The sequence below is a fragment of the Tupaia chinensis genome, unplaced genomic scaffold (genome assembly GCF_000334495.1).
Source record: "Tupaia chinensis unplaced genomic scaffold, TupChi_1.0 Scaffold000013_1, whole genome shotgun sequence".
In the NCBI taxonomy this organism is placed as follows: domain Eukaryota; kingdom Metazoa; phylum Chordata; class Mammalia; order Scandentia; family Tupaiidae; genus Tupaia; species Tupaia belangeri.
Genome location: NW_006159443.1, coordinates 3384145 through 3407262, shown reverse-complemented (window position 1 = coordinate 3407262; position 23118 = coordinate 3384145). Strand labels below are relative to the sequence as shown.

Here is a 23118-nt window from a genome sequence, read left to right as displayed (position 1 = left end):
GAAAGATTGTGACATGTCAAGGCCCTGTTGGGGATCTGTGTGTGTGCGTGACTTTCATAAATAAGGTTGGAAGAAGAAAGAAAAACAGAATTTTAGTTAAAACTTAATCTTTTTATATTGTAATGTAAACTGCTGTGAGTTATTCATTGTGTTCTTCCTCAGTTTTATACTAATCGGTCTCACTACAATTACAACCTTTGAATCTTGGTACTTTTTATATTCCTAAGCTTTAGCTGACATGGAGCTGATTGACAATGAAAGCCTTTTCCTTCACAGTAACTTAGCAATTTTGTCTGGACTACTTTTTCACATAGGTGTTTAACTGTTACTTCTGCAGCACAGATGTCAAATTTGTTTTGTGTATCATCTTGTTTTATAATTTTTTAATAGTAGACTATAAAATTAACACCTAAATTTAAAATTTCTTATCAGTGCTTATGCCACTGTTCCTTGTTGAGGTACACCTTTTTCTTTTTTCTAAAGAGAGATTTTTGCTACAGGGTGTGCGCACTTGCCAGAGAGACAGAGAGACAGAAAGTGAGAAATTACCCCCCAGGGGTAGACCATGCCACAGTCCCTTCTCCAGTGTCCTCTCGGGATTTGGGGCATGAACACACATGTACCTGGCATGAGTTTTAAACTGCCGGGTCCAGGACTCCAACTGCAGTCGACTATGTGGGAATCCAGCGATATAACCATTACACCATCTACTGATCCTAATGAGGTACACCATTATGGACTGTCAGTCCTGTGCAGGTGGTTTTCAGAGTTGATGAAATGAATGCCAGGTTTTAGGTTAGGAGCCAAATGTGTCTTTCCTACCTCTTCAGTTTGTCACAGATAAAAACAAATATATGTTTAATATTCATGATAAACATAGGCTAAACTAGCATGCGTAGACATACAGTTAGAGATAGGCTTGTCAGGTCAGTTCAGGAAATATAACTTGAGTGTCCATGGTTTAGGCTGGTACAGTGCTAGGCAATGGGATTAAAAGGGAGAAGATAGTAGTTTTTTCCTTGGATTTTGCAGCCAGTTTTGTATCCTTTTTAGTTTCTAGATAGAAATGAATACTGAGAAAAGCAGACTAGGAAAATTAGAGAGGGTGGAAAGAGGAAATGGAAGTCATTTGGAGTGCTTTAGTGAATGTTACTAAAGTCTGGAATCATGAGTAGGCATCAGAGGAAGAACATGTGTTATGCAGAAAAGTTCATTGATCTGTATTGCCTGGGACTGTTGTTGGGCTTGTGACATGATGCAAGAATGAACCTATAGGTGTTGAGCACATTCTGCCAAGAGAGATTTTAATCCAGTACATTTCCTTTTTTTTTTTGAGAGGTTTTTGCTATTGGGCACGTGCACTCACCAGAAAGAGAGAGACAGAGAGACAGAAAGCGAGAAGTCACCCCCCAGGGGGAATGGCCATGCTGCAGTCCCCTCTCCTCTATTCTCCTCTTGGGATCTTGGGCACGCATACACACATGCCTGGTGTAAATTTAAGCCACCAGGGCCAGGACTCGGAGTCCCGCAGTCGACTACACAGGAGTCCAGCGACATAGCCGTTATGCTAACCGCTGGTCCCAAATTCAGTCTTATTAAGCACATCTAGGGCATTATTTTTGGCCAGTCATAATGTCATTAGAGAGAGTCCCTTCTATAGACAGCAATTTGGAGAGGCGCACTTGGAACAGCAAGGGCTTGCCTTATAGAACCTGCCCGTGTGAGAAATGAGTAACACTGTAACTGAGCATGGCTTCCATTGGTTTTGCAAGACCTAATTTGATGAGCTAACTGCATGTGATCATCTTCAGGGACAAATATCCAAGATGCTCAAAACCCCCTTTTTTGGGGGGCGGGGAGAGGTTTTTGCTATAGGGCGCGTGCACTTGCCAGACAGAGACAGAGAGACAGAAAGCGAGAAATCACTCCCCAGGGGGGATGGCCACACCGCAATCCCTTCTCCTCCATTCTCCTCTTGGGATCTTGGGCACGCACGCACACACGCCCGGCATGAGTTTAAGCCACCGGGTCCGGGACTCAAACTGCGGTCGACTATGTGGGAGTCTGGCGACATAGCCATTACTCTAACTGCTGGTCCCTCAAAACTCCTTTTTTAATTTAAAAATTTTAGATAATGTTAAATCAGTGGGTACTATAATATATTCTTAAGGCAACATATAATGATGCATTGTAAATACTATTTATTTTCTTTCTTTCTTTCTTTCTTTTGGGAGAGGTTTTTGCTATAGGGTGTGTGCGCTTGCCAGAAAGACAGAGAGAGACAGAAAGCGAGAAATCACTCCCCAGGGGGGATGGCCACACCGCAATCCCTTCTCCTCCATTCCCCTCTCAAGATCTTGGGCACGCACGCATGCACGCACACACGCCTGGTATGGGTTTAAGCCACCGGGTCCGGGACTCAAACCGCGGTCGACTACATGGGAGTCCAGTGACATAGCCATTACACTAACTGCTGGTCCCAATACTATTTGTTTTCTCTTGTTACTATTATTATTTTTTTCTGTTACTTAAAACTTACCTGTGATGGTATATATACTTTTCAAGTCATCAGCTTTCAGGAAAGACATTTAGTAAGAATTAATTGTGGACTGGCATGTGGCATGGTGGTTAAGGCACTGGATTCCCATATGATTAACCATGGTTTAAGTCTCAGACCTGGCTGCTTGCTTTCTCACTTTCCCTCTCTCTCTTTTTGTCTCTCTCTGGTCAGATTAAAATAATAATGATGATGAATAATCTTAAATACAGTAATTCTTAAAAAAAGAGAAAGAATCAGTTTTTATGGCCTGACTCAGTAGTGTGGTGGTAACACACTGCTTAACTGATGCTGGATCCATATTTAGGGTTGTGGGTTCAGTTTCCTGGTTGACCTGTACATTTCAGGCATGTGTGTCCATGATCCCAATTGTTATAGTCTAATCAGTGCAAAGTAAGAGGAAATCCAAAAGAGCCAAACTTATTGGAGTTTATTGAGTAAGCTGGCAGCATACAGGGGGACTCATGCCTCTCAAAATTCTGCAGCCCTGAGTGAAAGGAGAGGGGTGCTTATATAGGCTTATAAAAATCACAGTTAATTCTGGGTTGATATGGAGATTACAATGGAAACTGAGGAGGGGGTGAAGAGGAAAAGGACTGGGGTTCCTATGGGAAAGCAGTTACAGAAGCTGAATCAGGCAGGTATTTCTAGGGGCACTCTCCAGACCTTTGTCTAATGGTCCCCATGGCTCTGGGCGGGGAGATTTTGTGATTGGTAGTTACATTGCTAAAGGACAGCTAAACAAAAGGGTTTAAGGCTAGTTAGCAAAGACATTAAGACTATTAATCACTCTATTTACTGTGGGAAAAAAGGAGGAAGCAAGTATAATGTAAAATTAAAAGATGGAGGTGCTTCTGCTTCATAGCGGGCTGCGGAAGTGATCACAACATGGGACCTGTTAAGGATGCTTGTCTCTCTTTCTCTGTCTCTTGCTCTCATGAATGAAATAAACTTAAAAAAAAAAAAAAACTTACCCTGACAATGGCATTGTTTTTCATAGTTTTTTCTTTTTCTCTATGTGAGGAATGATGGTCTGACATTTTATTTTCCTTTGAAATAATAAGTTTTCTAAAACTCCTGGCCTGTTACAGTTGTTTTGGCAGATGTGAGAGAAGCAGTGAAGTGTGTTTCATTGTATTCTAGAGGTCAGAAACTCACTACTTTGCTTCCTTTATCTAGGGCTTTCTGGTATTCACAAGTCACTTGGCTTTTTTTTTTTTTTTGGCTTGTATTACTCTTGGTTCATTGATAGAATTCTTAGCTGTGCTGTGTCTTAAGCCTCAGATACAATTTTAGTAAATAAACTATGTTGATCTTATACTAAAATAATTATTCACTTACAAGAACTTAAAACTCTCCTTAAAAATCAAGTATTGGGAATTAGTTTAAGATAACCAAGCCAAATGGGACCAGCAGATGATGTAGCGGTTACGTTGCTGGATTCCCATGTACCTGGACCTAACTACTTAAAACTCAAGCCAGGCACGTGTGCATGTGTGCCCAAAATTCCAAGAGGAGAATGGAGGAGAAGGGATTCTGGTGTGGTCCTCCCCCTCCCCGAGGAGGGGGAGTGTGATTTCTTGCTTTCAGTCTCTGTTTCTCTGGGGAGTGTACATGCCCTATAGTAAAAATCTATTAAAAAATAAAAAAAAGGTAACCAAGCCATCTAATATGTATTTGGTAGGCCTAGCTTATTATAGTCTACCCCAAAGTAATAGATTCTGAAAAAAGGAGAGTTTGTTTCATATATTTTGAACTTTAAATGTTTATTATGTAAACTATTCTCTCTTCCTACCCTATTCATGGAGAATTTGCTTTACTGCATCATTTTTCCCACCTAGTTTTACCAAGTTGTAGTTAACAAGTAAAAATGGCATGTTTTGATAAATGTCACTTTACTCCTTTCTTATTGAACACAGTTATATTTACATTACATCACCTTGTGTTTATTAGGTACATAGTATGTAATTGTTGGTCATGTCCCTATTACACTAAACTTGTTTTTCTTTTTCCACCAACATTCTACCGTTTTGTTTTGTTCTTTTTACCAGTTTCTCAAACAATTAGGTCTGCACCCTAACTGGCAGTTCGTAGACGTGTATGGAATGGATCCTGAGCTCCTTAGCATGGTACCAAGACCAGTCTGTGCAGTGTTACTTCTCTTCCCTATTACAGAAAAGGTAATTATTGAATACAGTTTCAGCCATGTACAGTTTTATTGTTGTTGTTGAAGTAAAAAATACTGTTTTTAAGAATAAATGGTCCTTTTCATTAAATCAGGCAATCTTGGCAGTGTTGAAATGTTCAAAATGTTTTATTGAAAGTGATGTTTAGATTTTGATTTACAAATTGACCATAAAGCTAGGTTAGTGGTTTTTTTTTTTTTTTTTTTTTTTTTTTTGTGGACAAAAGTCATATGGTTGGGGGGTGAGAATGTACACCCCAGTAATGGAACGTGGTCATACTATAATCCTTTCTCTTCCATTCCTCCTTCCCATCAGAAATTTGGGCATGCACACACATGTGTCTGATGTTTTTCAAGGCTAGGTCAGGGCCAAGATTCAAACCACAGTCAGTCGTGTGAGTTCTGATTCCCTTTACCACTGAGCTATGAGGCCAGTCCCTAAGTTAGTCTTTTAAGCTAGCAGAGTTTTCTTGTCTAAAATATGTCAGTTTATCTGTGTTTTGATGTGACATGTAACCACATTTTGATGTAGTTGAGAAATTTTTAGTACTGGAATAATCTTAGATCTGTTAGAAAATATATGAATTAAGAATCTCTAGTCAAGTTTTTAATAAAATGTACCCTATTTTTTCCTATAGACATAAAAAGAAATCTCTTTGTTTTAAGGACGTAGAGAAATGATGATATGGGTTACATAATTTTTTTTTTTAACTGCCAGTGGGCGTTTGTGCTCACCAAAGAGGTTGGTGGGGTGGGGAGAAGCAAGAAAGCACCCCCATGGATCATGGTCATACTTTATCTCTTCTTTATTTATCCCTCCTTTTAGGATTTGGGGCACATGTGTGTACATGCACCTAGCCTATTTCTCAAGCCACCAGATAGAGACTCAAAATGTGCAGATAGCCATGTGGGATCCAGCTGCCTTAACCACCAAGCCAAGGGCTAGCCCAGGGTTACATAATTTTTAAACTAAACTTGGTCTGGGCAGAAATTACTAAACTTAAATACAGTTTTATTGGCAGATTTAGGATGTGTTAGGAATTATTAATAGCTCTTAGATCTATGTATTTAAATTCAAATTTCTGTAATTCAGTTTGTTCTAAAATGATACCTTGTAACTATATATATATTCTGGAGCCAGTACTTGAAAACAGCTTATGAATCTATAGCCTTCTGGGTTTTATTTTTAAATTTAGAAAGAATAAGATGCAGTCAGTAGTTATAAAAGACGAAGTAAAAGCGAACAAGGAGGAATGAGGTATCAATGATTTGCATATTTGTGCTCAGGTCATGGACTGATGCAAATCAGATACCTGTTCAGATCGGAGTAGTTAGATCAAAATCTCAACAAAATTAAGGAATTTGATTTTCACTATCTGTGGCCTATGACTAGCCTCATTCAATATAAAATAAATGACATTGAAAATTTTCTCTCTCTTTATAAGTGTTCTATGAAACAAATTATTTAATAAAGGAAATATTTGTAGAAATTTAGAGTTAGAGATCGTTTAGTGATTATGTAAGTTTAGTCTCTCTTAGTCTAGTGTTATTTTTCACTTTTTTTTTTGGAGAGGTTTTTGCTATAGGGTATGTACGCTTGCCAGAAAGACGGAGACAGAGAGATGGAAAGTGAGAAATCACCCCCCATGGGGGATGGCAATCCCTTCTCCTCCATTCTTCTACTTGGATTTTGGGCACGCACATACATGTGCCCAGCGTGTCCTATTTTCACTTTTTTGATTACTGAAATAAGCCAGAAGATAAATATCCTAGGACCCAAATTTTAAAGAGCAGTTAAAAAGTTGAAAATAATCAGTTACTTAAAGCTAAATCTTTCTTAGCTGGTGTAATACATGTGAGTTTATGGCCTAAATTGTAAATTTCCTAAACTTTTTTTTTTTTAATGATCTACTTTTTTTTTTTTGGTAAAGAATAAATCATATTTGGGAGCTGGTAATTGGCGTGGTAGTTAAAGGCACTGGATTCCCACGTGGCTCACCATGGTTTGAGTCCCAGACCTAGTGGCTTGCTCTCCTGCTTTCCCTTTCTCTCTCTCTTTCTCTGTCTGATCAAATGAAAAAATAATAATAAAAAATGGAATTAAATAAATAATTAAAGAATAAATTGCATTTGAACTCCTTAATTTAGTGAGTCATCATTATTAAAAAGAACATATGATCTGTACCAGTAGGAGTTTTTTTTTCATTTAATGGATCATCAGAAGTAAAAAAAAAAAAAAAAAAAAAAAAAGAAACAAAAACTTGTATCTTTTGCTTTCAGGAAGACAATTATAAAATATTCACATAAACACTTAAGTAGAGAATATGAAGAATATAAGTGGTATCCGCCACTTTTTGATACCTCTTAAATATGGTAGAACTCTATTTCAGCTCAGAAGTGACCTATCACAAAGACATTGAGAAGCTATCTAGGGTATGTTTTAGGCGATACAGAGTATTTTAGTCTTCTGCATCCTAACTGAGAAATTGAACATGTAGCTGTGAATGACTTAAGCAAAGAAACTGTCAGGGACGTTTTCATCGCCCGTTAAATGAAGTCAGTGATGTTTTGAAGGTGTTGTTTATAGTAGTGCGTAGCAGCCAGTGAATCATAGGTGAAGAGGCTGTACATTTACCTCTCTCTGATATGTATGACTCTCGGTTTTGCGTTTTTTTTTTCTTTGAACTATTCTCACTACTTTCCTTTTTTCTGTACTTGCTTCATATAATTTTTGAATATCTTTCTAAACATTACATCTCAATAAGTTATCCTATGTTATTTTGCTTTGCCAAGATGGAACGTTAATATTAAGCAACAAAATCAACTGTAGAACAGTATAGAACAATGTAGGCCTTATTTCCTGAATCTTCCTACAGTTTTTATCAGTGGAACTTACAGGAATGGGTTGATGTTGGTTTATTCCAAAAATGTTACTTAAAAATTTATTTACAGCACATTTATAAAATTCATATTTTTAAAATATTTATTTTATTTATTTATTCATTTGTTTTAATTTGACCAGAGAGAGAGAGGGGGGGGGAGTGAGAAAGCAAGCCACCAGGTCTGGGACTGGAACGGTAGTTGGTCATGTGGGAATGTCCAGCATCTTAACCACCATGCCACCTGATGGTCCCTTAAAAATTTATATTTTTAAAAAGCGTACTTACGGCTTTTTGTTTTTTGCGTGTGTTTTTTTTTTTTTTCTTATTGGGCGCTTGAGCTCACCAGAAAGACAGAGAGAGACAGAGAGATAGAAAGCAAGAAATCACCCCCCAGAGGGGATGGCTATGCCCAGTCCCTTCTCCTCCATTCTCCTCTTGGGACCTTGGGCACGCACACACACGCACCCTGCATGAGTTTAAGCCACCGGGTCTGGGACTTGAACTGTGGGTCAACTACATGGGAGTCCAGCGACATAGCCATTATGCTAACTGCTGGTCCCAAAAGCACACTTATGTTTTTCATGAGAGCGAGAGATGGGGGCATAGAGGGAGAGAAATATCAGCACTGTCAGTGGGGTTCCATACCATGACCGCTGCCTCAGCCTTCCTAGCCAGCCAGGATCATGGGTTCACCTGTAAGGTTGACAGTCAACTTGGGAACCAAACCCATGATCCTACTTACAGCACATCACTTGAGCAGCATGTCACCTCTATGCCACTGAGCCACCCCATTTAAAAAATGTACTTTTTTAAAGCATAGATAAATTTATTGTTAGAAGCAGTTTCTTAGATTTCTTTTTTCAGTTCATTTTTCTCATGATCTCCATCACAGACTTCATACCACAGTCCACCCGATCTCAGCCAGCCCAGATCATGGACACATGTACGTAGGGAGGTCTCAGAATGCGGACTTAGCACTTCTCCCTTGTGGGTTCATTTGTGTTAACTGCTGTGCCACCACTTTGCGCTAAGAAGCAGTTAATTCTGGGCTTTTTGAAGACATGCTATGCTTTCTTTATTGCGTGGATCAGCAGTTTTTCTGCACAGGGCGAGATAGTAAATATTTTTGGCTCTGCAGGCCTTAGAGTCTCTGTTGCAGTTCTTCCGTCTGGCTTTGAAAACAGCCACAGACAATGCATAAAGATTCTACTTCGGAAAGCAGGCAGTAGGCCAGATGTGGCCTGTGAGCTGCAACTTGCTGACCCCCACTTTATTGGAATCTGAAAAGTAAAAAAAAACCAGTAAATAAAGCAATAAAATCATTTTTGTTTCTCCTCCTCATCATGCATTTTTTAAACCTCTTTATTATTTTTTTCCCCTACTTTATAATCAGGAAACTGAAATATGGAGATGTTCAGTAGTTTGCTGAAGTCACACATTTTATAATGGCAGAGGCAGAGTATGGGTCCAGTCGGCCAGCTGTGCAGCCCATACTATTGACTTTCATTGTTTTATGTTATTGCTATATTTCATTGTTATATGTTTACAACAGCTTACAGATGATAGTGTTAGTGATAGCACATGATAATACATTTTATGCAAATTTGATTAATATGTGATTTTCATAATAAAACATATTTTTGCCAGTGATAAATAATACAGAAGTGGGGGCCAGCAGGTAGGATAGTGGTTGAGGTGCCTGACTCCCACATAGCTGACTGCAGTTCAAGTCTCAGACCCAGCAGCTTGAAAATCATGTTGGATACATGTGAGTCCAAGCCCCAAACCCCAAGAGGCATGGGACCAGCAGATGGTGTGATGGTTATGTTGCTAGACTCCCACATAGTTCAAGCCTTGGACCTGGAAGCTTAAAACTCATGCTTGGTGCATGTGCATGCATGCCCAAAATCCTGAGAGGAGAATGGAGGAGAAGGGATTGCAGCATGGTCATCCTCCCAGGAGTGGGGGGGGGGGGATTTCTTGCTTTTTGTCTCTCTGGTAAGCAAACGTGCCCAATAACAAAAAAAACCCTCTCTCTTATAAAAAAGAAAAAAAAGCCCTGAGAGGAGGACTAAACCTAAAATAAATAAATAAATAAATAAATAAATAAATAAATAAATAAACAAAATTAATTTATTTAAAAAATACAGAAATGTTAAAATTAGAAAGTAGAAGTCCTCCAGTAATATCTAACTTCAAAGATAACGTCTGTTTAAGTTTTTTCACACCTTTTCAGATTTTTTGATGCATATACAAATATGTTAAAAGCATAAAGGGAAATCACTAATATATACTGGCCTATAACCATACTATGATCATGGACAGATTTTTGAGTCAGAATATGTAAGTCTTTATTTTATTTAATATTTTATTCTTAAAATGCTTTATAATAGGCTAGCACATGGTGTGGTAGATAAGGCAGCTGGATCCCACATGACCAATTGTGTGGTTCAAGTCCTGGATCTGACAGCTTGAAAAACACACAAAGCACATGTGTACTTGTATCCAAAATCCTGAAAAAGGGGAGAAAGGGGGAAAAGGAATTGCGAGTACTTTCTCACTTTCTCTCTCTGTCTCTCTCTCTCTCCAGTGAGCACATGTGACCTCTGGCAAATTAAAAAAAATGCTTGATAGGGACCAGCAAATGGCGTAATGGTTTCACAATTGGACTCCCATGTAGTTGACCACAATTCAAGTCCCGGACCTGGCAGCATAAACTCATACCAGGCATGTACGCATGCCTGCCCAAAATCACAAGAGGACCATGAAGGAGAAGGGATTGTGACTTGGTCATCCCCCTTTGGGGAGGAGATTTCTCGTTTTCTGTCTTTTTGTTTCTGTCTCTGTCTCTCCAGTGAGCACCTATGTGCTATAGAAAAAGAAATACTTTATAGCATTTAATTATCATGTGCTGTAATATTATGATTTTTGTTTAAAGATTTTTTATTTTTTTATGAGAGAGTGAGAGAAAGAATGAGCTAGGGACACTTCCAACAGTGTCTTCATGGCCTCAGCCTATCTAGGTCATGTGCACGTGTGTATGTACCCAGTTTGTACAAGGAGGCTCTGGGACACCAACCGGGGCCTTTCCCATGTGGTCTAGTTGCTGCTGTGCCATCTAACCCTAAAGATTGTGACTTAAACCAAATTCCTACAAAGGCAATTGCTTGTTGCTGTGCCATCTAACCCTGAAGATTGTGACTTAAACCAAATTCCTACAAAGGCAATTGCTTGTACTTCAAATGTTAGTACGTATTGCCGTATACCCTCTCGCATGGTTGTACAAATGTATACTTTTTTTTTTTAAGAGAGATGTTTGCTGTAGGGCACATGTGCTCACCAGAGAGACAGAGAGATAGATAGAAGACGAGAAATTTTCCCCCAGGGGGCAGCCATGCTGCAATCCTTTCTCCTCTGTTCTCTTCTCAGTATTTAGGGCATGCATGCACACGTGCCTGTGTGAGTTTTAAGCCACCGGTCTGGGACTTGAACTGCAGTGAACTACGTACAAGTCCAGTAAAGTAACCATTACACCATCTGCCAGTCCCCAAAAGTGTACTTTTTTTTTTTTTTTGGAGAGGTTTTCGCTATAGGGCGCGTGCGCTCACCAGACAGACAGAGAGAGACAGAGAGACAGAAAGCGAGAAATCATCCCCCAGGGGGGATGGTCATGCCGCAATCCCTTCTCCTCCATTCTCCTCTTGGAATCTTGGGCACTCACGCACACGCGCCTGGCGTGAGGTTTAAGCCACCAGGTCCGGGACGCGAACCGCGGTCGACTACGTGGGAGTCCAGCGACACAGCCATTATGCTAACTGCTGGTTCCCAAAAGTGTACTTTTAATGATAGCATATAAGGGTACCTTTTCACCTACACCCTAACGAGCACTCGGTACTACTACTATTTTTCAATATTTTGTCATTCAAGAAGGTGGTATGTTTTGTTTTGTTTTTTACTTTAACTTTTTTCATTTTAAGAAATAAATTTTGGTTCAATTTCAGTGGCACAGGTGTAGTTTTACTGATAGGTAGTGCTGGAAGCCACGTGGCCACTTGTAAATTCAGATCCAGAGTTGTCCTCAAACAGGTTGGGTGCACACAGTCTTGAGATCCTGACAAGCAGGAGGGCTGGGGAAAGGGGGACTCTAGTGTGAAGAGACCCTGTCAAGGGTGTCTTTCTGTCTCTTGTACACTCTCTCTGCTTTCTTCCTTTCATGAAAGAAATAAGATAAACTTAAAAATAAATTTTAAAAAACAAATGTTTCAGGACCAGCAGGTGATGTTATGGTTAAGGTGCTGGACACTCCCACGTGGTCGACCATGGTTTGAGTCCTGGATCTAGTGGCTTGGTTTCTCACTTTCCCTCTCTCTCCCTCTGTGTCTCTGATCAAATTAAGATAAGCGAATGAATAAATAAAATTAAATACATTTTTTTGAGAGGTTTTTGCTATAGGGTGTATGTACTCACCAGAAAGACAGAGACAGAGAGATAGAAAGTGAGAAATCACCCCCCAGGGGTGAGGGCCATGCCGCAATCCCTTCTCCTCCATTCTCCTCTTGGGATCTTGGGCACACACTCATGTGCGCCCTGCGTGAGTTTAAGCCACTGGGTCTGGGACTCAAACCGCAATCGACTACATGGGAGTCCAGCAACATAGCCATTATGCCATCTGCTAGTCCCTAAATAAATAATAGATTTTTGCTATAGGGCGCGTGCGCTCACCAGACAGACAGAGAGAGACAGAGAGACAAAGCGAGAAATCACCCCCCAGGGGGGATGGTCACGCCGCAATCCCTTCTCCTCCATTCTCCTCTCGGGACCTTGGGCACGCACGCGCCCAGTGTGAGTTTTAAGCCACCGGGTCCGGGACGCGAACCACAGTCGACTACGTGGGAATCCAGCGACATAGCCATTACACTCGCTAACTGCTGGTTCCCATAATTTTTTTTTTTTTAAGTTTGTGGACAATGTAATTAAAGTACAAGTTTATTTAAAAAAAAAGTTTCATGGTTAGTACTTTTTCTTATACAAACCTTTGAGTTCTTTTCAATATATTTTTTCCCACATGAAGACTGTTGACTTTTTTTTTTTTTAGTATGAAGTATTCAGAACAGAAGAGGAGGAAAAAATAAAATCTCAGGGGCAGGATGTTACATCATCAGTTTATTTCATGAAGCAAACAATTAGTAATGCCTGTGGAACAATTGGACTGATCCATGCTATTGCAAACAATAAAGACAAGATGCACTTTGGTAAGTAATTTTTCACCACCTGCTAGTTTTTACCCTTGTTATATAAGTTAACGTCTTTGAACAGTAGGGGGTGCTCCAATTCTTTCTTCCCAGCTGCAAAATAAAGCATTTATGCCCACCCTCTTTTTGGGAAAGTGTTAGTATTCATTGTTCTCCTCCTTTTGTGTCATTGATAATCAAGGCTCAAATGAATATCTCCCTTAGGCTCTATTATTTATCCCAAGATTCTTATATTCCTGTCTTACCATTGCAAGGCTTTTACCTGAAAAATACTTACTGTGCTTCTACTATTTTCATAGGTTTGTCTTCTTGCCATATCAAGCCTTTTCAAATTTATCTTTGATATTTTTCAGAATCTGGATCAACCTTGAAAAAATTCCTCGAAGAGTCTGTGTCAATGAGCCCTGAAGAGCGAGCCAAATACCTGGAGAACTATGACGTCGGTACCTTCTTTATGTCTTGATCTTGTATGTGGGCAAAGTTTTGTAGGAATCTAGACTGAGGGTATATCTTGAAACTATAGTTTCAAGCAATTATGGATTTTATTGTATCCACACAGAAAAGTCTTTTGTACTTTCCAGGTATCTTCATGCCAAGTGTCCATAAATGTTGATAGATTGGCACTTCTTTCCTACATCCAGAGCTGAATGAGCAAATAAAGGTGGTTTGATTTAAAATCTAAGAAACTATCTTATGGATTGACTATTCCTTACCATTTCCTCCGGGTAATAAATACATTACTGGCAATCCCCTGCGTGTCTTTCACTGGAAATTTGGAACAAGGCTGGAGATGAAAGGAAAAAGATTGAAGGGTAGACATTAGCCCGTCCTCTAGCTATTCTGTAACTGTAATAAACGGGTCATCTAATCTAGTTTTAAATGATTGTATCATTTCTTAGAACTACTTCTAAATGGTTTTTTATATTTATTATTTTTAAATCAATTTTACTGTTGAAAGCTTTTTATCTTTTATTAATATTATTAAGTACGTACGTTCTTTGAAATTAGAAGCAGTGTAATACAATTTATTTGGCCCGAATAATGCCTTGTGCTCTTTGTGCCCAGTAAGTTAATTGATTTTATAGCATTGTTTAGCATTCCAGTGTATATTTTGATTATTTTTAATTGTTTTTTTCTTTTTAAAAAAGCCTGGGTACTTTTCTTTGCATCTTTCTCTACGTAAAAATAAACAACCTGAAGGTCACCCATAAACCCACCACTGAGAGGAGCTACCTTTAATATTTTTTATAGGGAGTATATATGTATATACACGACTTTTTAAACTAAAAACTCGATCACACTGTAATACTGTTTTATAACTTGCTTTTTTCACTTATCACAAACGTATTACATACCAGTAAGTATATATTTGGCATTATCATTTAATGGCTGCATAGCTTTCCATAATATAGTATTTTATTTAACTAATACATTATTGTTAGAAAGTTAGTTTTTTCCTCTTTTTTCACTATCTTGAAAAATATTGCAAGGTACATCATTATAGCTAAATCTTTGCAAACATCCTTAATTATATATAATTATGTACAATATATAAACTCCTAGAGGAGAGATTGCTGAATCAGAGTTTGCATGTTTTGAAGGCTTTGATACTTATTACGAAGTTGCCATTCATAAAGGTTGTGTATTCACCTGGAATTTACTATTGTCCTCATTTCTCTGCATCTTTGCTAATTGTGGGTATTATCTGAGCATCTTTTTAAGTTCAGGAAACCAAATTTTATAGCTTCTGATAAGTGCATGCTTTTTGCTCCACATTTCTAAATTGCCAACTGAAACTGCATGATTGAGCATAAATACTACAGCTGGAGCTGCAGAGGAGCATGGAGCCAGGAGAAACAGATGAGATAAGCTTCTTCCGTCTCACTCTGTCAGGCGCTCACTTTATTCTAGTCTCAATTGAATAAAGTGCTTAGTGTTAGTTCTAACAATCAAGTATGTTACACTTACTTACACCTAGAAATAACAATCAAAATTTCCATTTCTTAAGTCTTCAGAAATTTGTCAATTAGAAAGCACAGCAGTTCATTTGGTTATCTAGACAGGCATTTTTAAATGCCTACTATTAAACTCTTGGTGAATTTCTTCTCATTTGTTGTTTCTTTATAAGACATTAGATGATAAGCTTTCGTTTTGTTGCTTTCATTAAAACATCAGATATGGTCATTTCTTCCTGTAAATACCTTGCATTTTTATTACAGGCAATTCGAGTTACCCATGAAACCAGTGCTCATGAAGGTCAGACTGAGGTATTTTAGTTTTTTTCAAAAATTTCTTGCTATGCGTAAATTTAACCATAGTGTTATTGTTGAACATGTGGTCTTAGAGAACTACTTGACTATTTTTTGTTTGATAGAATTTGCTTATGCAAAAGCAGTTGTAAAGTAGCCTAAGAGCAAGTTTCGACAAACCGTTAACATGATATTTTGATATCTCAACTCAATTCCTCTAATTATTTAGACAGATTACGAATTGTGTGCCGTGTGCTTTGGCTAACAGGTAGCCTTAATCTTCCTTTGATTTGCAGGTATTTTGAGAAAAATACCTGCACCGTTGTACAGTTAGTAAGCTTATATGGCTTTCACGTGTTTTTACCATGCCCAGCATCTAGCAAAAAACTTCATCGTTCTCTTCATTCAGTAAATCTGTTCTAGGACAGTTAATGATCTTCACCATCTTTACTGTGAGCTAGTTCTACTAGGTGGCTTCTTCTTTCCTCTTACCTCTTTTTTTTATTGATTTCTCATTCCCTCTTTCCATTTCTGCTTTCCTTCTAATTTGCCCGAGGTGCTTGTGCTCACTGCAGATTTTGGAAAGAGAGAAAGTTCTTCTCGTGGGGAACGTTCACTCCGCAATTCCTTCTCCTCATTTCTGCCTCTTTTCAGGATTTTGGGCATGCATGCACGTGTTTTTCTCAAGTCTCCAGGTCTGGTACTTGAAGCACTCAGTCAGCTATGTGGGATCCAGCTGCCTTGCTCATCATGCCAGCAATTGGCCCATTTCTTTGCTTTCATTCCTTCGTTCTGCTCTCACTCTACCACTCTTGGGTGAAATTTGTAAGAAGGTATTTTCTTTCTTTTTTTTTTTTAAGAGAGATTTTTGCTATAGGGTGTGTGCCTTCTTCTCCAGAGAGGCGGAAAGCGAAAAATCACCCCCCAGGGAAGATGGCCACACTGCTGTCCCTTCTCCATTCTCTCAGGATTTTGAGCATGCACACATATGCACTCAGCATGAGTTTTAAGCCATTGGGTCTAGAACTTGAACTATGCCATCTGCTGGTCCCTGTCAGTAAGTATTTAATTAGGTTGTGGGAAAGTCATGACATATTTTCCTGTGTCTTTCTATGCAAAAATGTGTTGTGACTTTCTTAGCAACCCAATAGTTTGATTACCAAGTGGGTTTAATTACATGTTATTCATTTATATTTGGTATATTTTACAGCACATTTAAGTGTTAACACCAGAGAGTTATATCTCATGTGTGACTTGAAACTGCATTTTTTTAGTGTACAAGATCATATCACCTTTATATTTTAAGAATACTTGAGAAGGAGGATAGCAAGTGGCATGGTGGTTGCGGCGCTGGGTTCCCATGCGGCTGACTGCAGTTTGAGTCTTGGATTTGGCAGCTTGAAAATCACAAGTAAATAGATAAATAAATAAATGTTTAAAATAATACTTGAAAGGATACCTAATTTTTAAAATACTGATCTTATTTATTTATTTATTTAAATCTTCACATCTGTGTTTTGTTTTGTTTTGTTGATTTTTGAGAGATTTTTGCTATAGGGTGTGTACGCTGGCCAGAGAGACAAAGACAAAGAAGGTGAGAGATAGATCATCCCTCCCCCTCCTCCCACCCAGGGGCATGACCACACCACAATCCCTTCTTCCTTCATTCTCCTCTTGAGATTTTGGGCACTCATGCACATGTGCCCAGCATGAGTTGTAAGCCTCTGGGTCCTGGTCCTGAACTGCAGTCAACTGAATGGGAGTCTAGTGACGTAACCATTACACCATCTGCTGGTCCCTTATTCACACTATCTTTTTTTTTTTTTAAAATTATTTTTTATTTATTTATTTATTTATTTTAATTTGACCAGAGAGTGAGACACAGAGAGAGAAAGTAAGAAAGCAAGCTGCCACATCCAGGACTTAACCATGGTTGGCCATGTGGGAGTCTAGTGCCCTTAACCACCACACCACCTGCCGGCCCCTGTTCACACTATCTTAATTTTTTTTTTTTTTTTTTTTTTAAAGAGAATATTTGGGCCAGTCCCTGACCTGATGGTTGAGTAAGCAAGATCTCACATGGCCGACCATGTATATCGAGTCCAGGAGCTGGTAGCTTGAGAGACATGCTGGGTATATATGCATGTTCAAAATCCTGAAAGGAGTGAAAGATGGAGAAGGGACTGCAATATGACCATTCTCCATGGTTTGGGGCTGGGTGGGGGTGGGGTGCTTTTTCTCTCTTTTTCTCCAGTGAGCACATACGCCCTCTAGCAAAAATATTTTAAAGAGAGAATGTAATTTGATAGTATGACATAAATTGTAATTATTCGTAGATCACCTTGGATGACTATAAATGTTTATAATATAACCTTTTCGAAATTTGAACATTAGTTTCCTCTATAATTATAGCATGTTTTCTTTGTTGCTCTCAGCTGCTGCTTTTGAAGGTGTGAAGTACTGTTTGACTAAGTTGATACTTACACATACACAGAGAAGTGGCATGTCTATATGACTTTCACACCAGCTTGGACATTAAGAAAATGCTCTATTCTTTGTATTGTTTCATAGATCCCAAGCATGTTCTCAATCTGCACTGTGCCTTTCATTTGGTTTGCAAATTTCTAGTGTTAAAATTAGTGATGATGAGGATCAGCATAAGATCATTATAAGATATGAAAATAATTACTTATAATAAAGAAGTTAAATGTTTTAATACTCATTTCAAAAAATATTTATCTTTGACTCAGTCTCAGCAATACAGTAGTGTATTGATTTGCAGTGCTGGGAATCACATGGCTGAATGTAACCCCAGGCAATATGAACATACAGATCCAAAGGTCCTGACTACCTGGAGGCTAAAGAAGGGTATCACAGCATGATGAAACCCTGTTGAGGGTACTCCTTCCCTTTTTTTTGGGGGGGGGAGGTTGGGAGGTTGCTGTAAAGAAGTACAGAGGGAAACAATGAAAGAGAAAGTGAGAAATTGTCTTGCAGAGAGGATGGCCACGCTGCAGTCCCTTCTCCACTCTTCTGAGATTTTAGGCATGCACGCACATGCATCCAGTGTGATTTTTCAAGTCACCAGGTCTGGGACTTGAACCGCAGTTGTCAATGTGGGAGTCCAGTGCCATTGGCCCCAGGTAGGTACCCCTTTCTTTTCTCTCTCGTGTATGTGCACTTTCCATGAAAGAAATTAAATATTTATTATATACTTAATTATATAGATATAAATTATGTTTGCAGCCTCTTTTTAAAGTTTCATCCAAATTATGGCTTTACTTCCTTTTAGAAGATGTTCATATCTTTTTTTTCCCAAAATTCCTTAATTCCTTCCAATCCTGGATGGCTCATCAGTCTTTTAGAAAGAAATTGTCCTTGGTTGATTTTGTTATTTATGTCTTAAACTTATCTCTTTATTTTTTCTGTTTCTTAACACTGTTTCACCATACATTCTTTCCACTGTTACTAATCTAATACAGATTTGTTTGACTTCTTGTTCAGAAGACCAGTGTCTTATGCAGAGTTTCAGTCCTTATGATTCTCATTCACTTTGTTGAGACAGTGTCTCTTTCCATGTTGACTAGGCTGGCCTTGAACTTGTAATCCTTCTGCATCAGCCTCCTAAGTAGTTGAATTTACAATCGCATACCACTGCACCCTGCTTAAATTTTCATTCTTTTTTTCCCATAATTTTATTAGATTACCTTTCTTGAAATGTAACCTGAATCAGTTGACTATTCAAATTTTTCTAGAGGTTTCCTTAGTACATAAAGCAATGATTCTCAAGGTAGAGAAGTTGAGATTTCTGGAGGGCTTGTGCAATCTGTACTCCCACAAAAACTAATTATCTTCTGCTCTTTTTTCCTCTCTGACAGTTGAGAACACTGCTGGAATGACCCATATTTTTGATGCATATTATCATTATATTGGGGTGACAAAAAAAATTTGAGATTCATTCCTCAGGCCTATGCAATCAATTTCAGCTTCTTTAGCCTAGCTGCATATAAGGTGTTTCTAACCTGCATCTTTCTAATTTTTTTCTTTCTCTTTGAATATTTTTCTCTAGCCATCTCTTATTTTTTTTTGCTATTCTTTGCTACTTTTTTTTTAAGAATTATTTTATTTAGCTATGTATTTATTTATTTCAATTTGATAAGAGAGAGACAGAACGAGAGGGAGAGAAAGAGAGAAAGTGAGAAAGCAAGCCACCAGGTCCAGGACTCGAACCACAGTTGGGCATGTGGGAATCCAGCACCCTCAACCACCACGCTACCTGCCGGCCCTGCTATTTGCTTCTTACAGTTTCCTCTCTCTAAAGGTATTCTTCCTCTTAATCTCTGCATTTTCTACATCTGCCCATCCTTCAAGACTTTACTTCAAAATAATCTTCTAAACAAACAAACAAAAACAAAAAAATTGACCCAACTAATATAATTTCTGATTATCAGATCTGAATTTATATTTTATTCCTCTGTAAACACTTTTTTTTAGCTACTTATTTGCATAGTCTTCATTTGTTGAAGATGTATATTTTTTCACATTTTAACAACTCTGTATTAGGATGCACCTTATAATTGCTGGCATCGCTTACTTGGTATTGTTGTTTTCTTCTTAGTTGTACTTAAACATGACACCTCGTATAAGCGATAGTATCTTAGCTTGATGAAATAAGGGGTCATATTTCCCTCACTGTGGCTCTTAGGTCTAGGACTGGTGTCTGGTTCATTTGTGCATGGTCCAAATTATCTAATAGTGTTTCTTGCACACAGATACAGCACATGTATATTAACTTGACAGAATTAGCTCACAACTGTCCTTGGTAATGTAAAGACTATAATAAAAGGTCAGATTTAAGTTTTCTCTAATACTCTGAATAAACAAAACACACCCATTAGATACTGTTTTTCATTAGGGCACTGTTAATATTTTGGGAAGGTTGGGACCAGCAGTTAGCATAATGGCTACATCGCTGAACTCCCATGTAGTCGACTGCGGTTCAAGTCTCAGACCCAGTGGCTTAAACTCATGCCGGGCACGTGTTCGTGCATGCCCAAGACCCCAAGAGGGGACTGGAGGAGAAGGGATTGTGGTGTGGCCATTCCCCACCCCCCCCGTGGTGATTTCTCACTTCCTATCTCTCTGTCTCTGTCTTTCTGGCAAGTGTACACGCCCTATAGCAAAAACCTCTCCAAAAAAAAACAAAACAAAACAAAAATTGGGGAAGGCTTCAATTCTTTATTGTGTAGAACTATTTTGTACATTCCAGGTGGAACATAGTGGTCTGTAGTTACTACATGTTAGTGATTCCCAGTCAAGGCCCACACCAGACATTTGTTTAAATCTATTTACCAACCAGCTTGAAACCTCCACCCCAAGGACTACTCTCTGATCATCTTGTCTCAGGTTGGTTTACCGTCTATCGACTCAAGTGTCTTTGACATAGTGTTATCTCTGTTGTTCTCTCTATTCCAGCACACAGCGTTTTGTCATCTCTCTCATCTGTATTTGTTTGCTTGGGCTATTATAATAATACTGTTGGTGGCTTAAACCAACATTTGATAGAGTACATGGCTTAAACAGCAGATAGGTAATTTTGCTGGATACTGGTCTCCAAGATTAAGGTGCCAGCAGGGTTAGATTCTAGTGAGGCATCTTTTCCTGGTTTGTGCCTTTCCACTGTGTCCTACAACATGGCAGTTCCTCTTTGTGCACGTTGGGGAGATGGGGAATGATAGGTAGGTAGGTAGGTAGGTAGGTAGGTAGGTAGTTAGGTAGATAGATAGATAGATAGATAGATAGATAGATAGATAGATGATAGCTGGTGTCTCTAACTCTTCTAATGAGGACCTAGTCCTTTAGGATTAGGCTCCCGTCCTTACGGCCTAATTTAACTTTACCTCATTAAAGGCCCTATCTCTGAATACAGTCACATTGGAAGTTAGGGGTTCCACTTAATGCTTTTAGGGGAAACACAGTTCAGTCGATAGCACCATATTTGTACTTTTTAAAAACGTGGTACACTCCTAGGTATTCCTCTTTTCTTTGCAGAGTTGGCACCTTCTCATCTTTCAGATTTCACCTTTCAGAGATGCTTTCTTTCATTATTAGTTAGTTCCACTTGACTTACTTTCTATGATGATATCCTGGTTTTTTTTTTTTTGGCACCTTTTAATAATCTGTAGTAAGATTTTTCTTTCTTTTGTTTATTTGTTTGTTGTTCTCACTTACTAGTAAGTATTGTCCCATGAGGACACAGGCCTTGTTTGTCATGTGTTCTTTGATTCTCTGAGACAATGCTGGACATAGCATTTATGAGAAATTACATCGATAGGGACCAGCAGATGGCGTAATGGTTATGTCACTGGACTCTCATGTAGTCCACCACAGTTCAAGTCCCAGGCTCAGCAGCTTAAAACTCATGCCAGGCGTGTGTGCATACGTGGCCAAAATCCCGAGAGCAGAATGGAGGAGAAAGGATTGCAGCACGGCCATCTTCCCAGAGAGTGATTTCTCACTTTCTGTTTCTTTGTCTCTCCCATGGCAAAAATCTCTCTAAAAATATAAGAGAGAAGAGAAGAGCTTAGGATGTAGGTTTGTATTCTCACCCAACTACTTACTAGCTTAGGGAAGATATCTTTCCTCAGCACAAAGTGGAGATAGTAGCATCAACCTTATGGATTACTGTGAAGATTAATGAGTTAATCATATAAACTGCTTAGAATAGTGGCGGGCATTTAATGGGCATTCAGTAAACATTAGGTGGTAATTTTATTTTACTAGGCATTCAGAAAAATGGATCTGAGTGGTAGAAGATGACGCTGAAGTAATAGGGTAAAGCCAGATCAAGGAGGGGCTTGGATTTTATAGGCAATGGAGAGAAAATCATGTGTTTAGTTTAAGAATATGGGGTCATCTGTGTAAGAGTCTAAAGCTTAGGGCAGAAATCTAGAGTCTTTGGTATTTGGGTGTTCAAGCTTGGATAACTCTATACAGAGCAAACAGTGATGAACCAGCAATAAGTCACTGGGGCATGGAAGTGTGGGAGAGGAGCCAGGAATAATACAGTGTCACGGCAATTGCTGTCCTTTGCTGGCATCATTGGTACTCTCTGTCAGAAAGCTTTCATGGGAATAGAGGAGGCAGGAGACTTACTGCATGCTGAGATTTATAGACTGAATGAGAAATAGGTAAGTTGAATCATCAAAATACAGTAGTATTTTCTTTCAGAAGACGAGCCATAGCATGTTGCTATTGAGTAATTGGCTATTTACTCTTATGTTTTTTTCCCCATAACACCATGATTATGATGGAGACTTTGGCTAATCTAAAATCTTGGCGGTAGTCCCACTGCCTTTATGCTTCATAAACTTATACTGAAAAGTATTGCTTTCATTTTTCACTTAAGATTAGAGAGATAGGGACCAGCAGATGGCGTGATAATTAAGGCAGCTGGATCCCACATGGCTGACTGCTCGGTTCAAGTCTCAGACCTGGTGGCTTAGGAAACATGCCAGGCACATGTATGTGCCTAGTCCCTACAAGAGAATGGAGAACGGATTATAGCACGGCCAACCCTCCCTGTCCTCCAGGGGGTGCTTTCTCATGCTCCCTCTTTTTCTTCCACTATCTCAGGTGAGTGCATATGTCCTATAGCAAATTGAAAAAAAAAAGAAAAGAAAAAAATAAACATTAGAAAGATAAAAGAATAGTAATGACGAAATAATAAGAGAGTTAAAATATTAGTGATGGAGAAAATGCCTTCTTTTTTCCTTTTATTTTCCACTTGATACAACCACCATTTTGTACTGTGTTGTAGATAGCGAAAATAAAATTATGTCATTAGCATTGTTTCTCTTTAATAATGGTACCCAAGTGGTTGATATGTGTGCCATTTAATTCCTACAGAAGCCCTGTGAGGTATCCTTATAAAAGGGGACTTTTACATAGGAAGAACATGAGGCACAAAAAGGTTTAGCCATTTGTCCCTTGC

The 23118-nt window shown here is 38.7% G+C and overlaps 1 protein-coding gene across 1 annotated transcript in view; it reads left to right on the top strand.

The window, feature by feature from the left end:
- Window positions 1-23118, top strand: part of UCHL3 (ubiquitin C-terminal hydrolase L3) — a 66184-nt gene that overhangs the window by 12823 nt on the left and 30243 nt on the right. The window contains exons 3-6 of the mRNA XM_006139968.3: window positions 4609-4737; window positions 12720-12876; window positions 13230-13315; window positions 15096-15143. Coding sequence (XP_006140030.1) covers window positions 4609-4737; window positions 12720-12876; window positions 13230-13315; window positions 15096-15143 — 420 coding nt within the window. The remainder of the gene's footprint in view (window positions 1-4608; window positions 4738-12719; window positions 12877-13229; window positions 13316-15095; window positions 15144-23118) is intronic.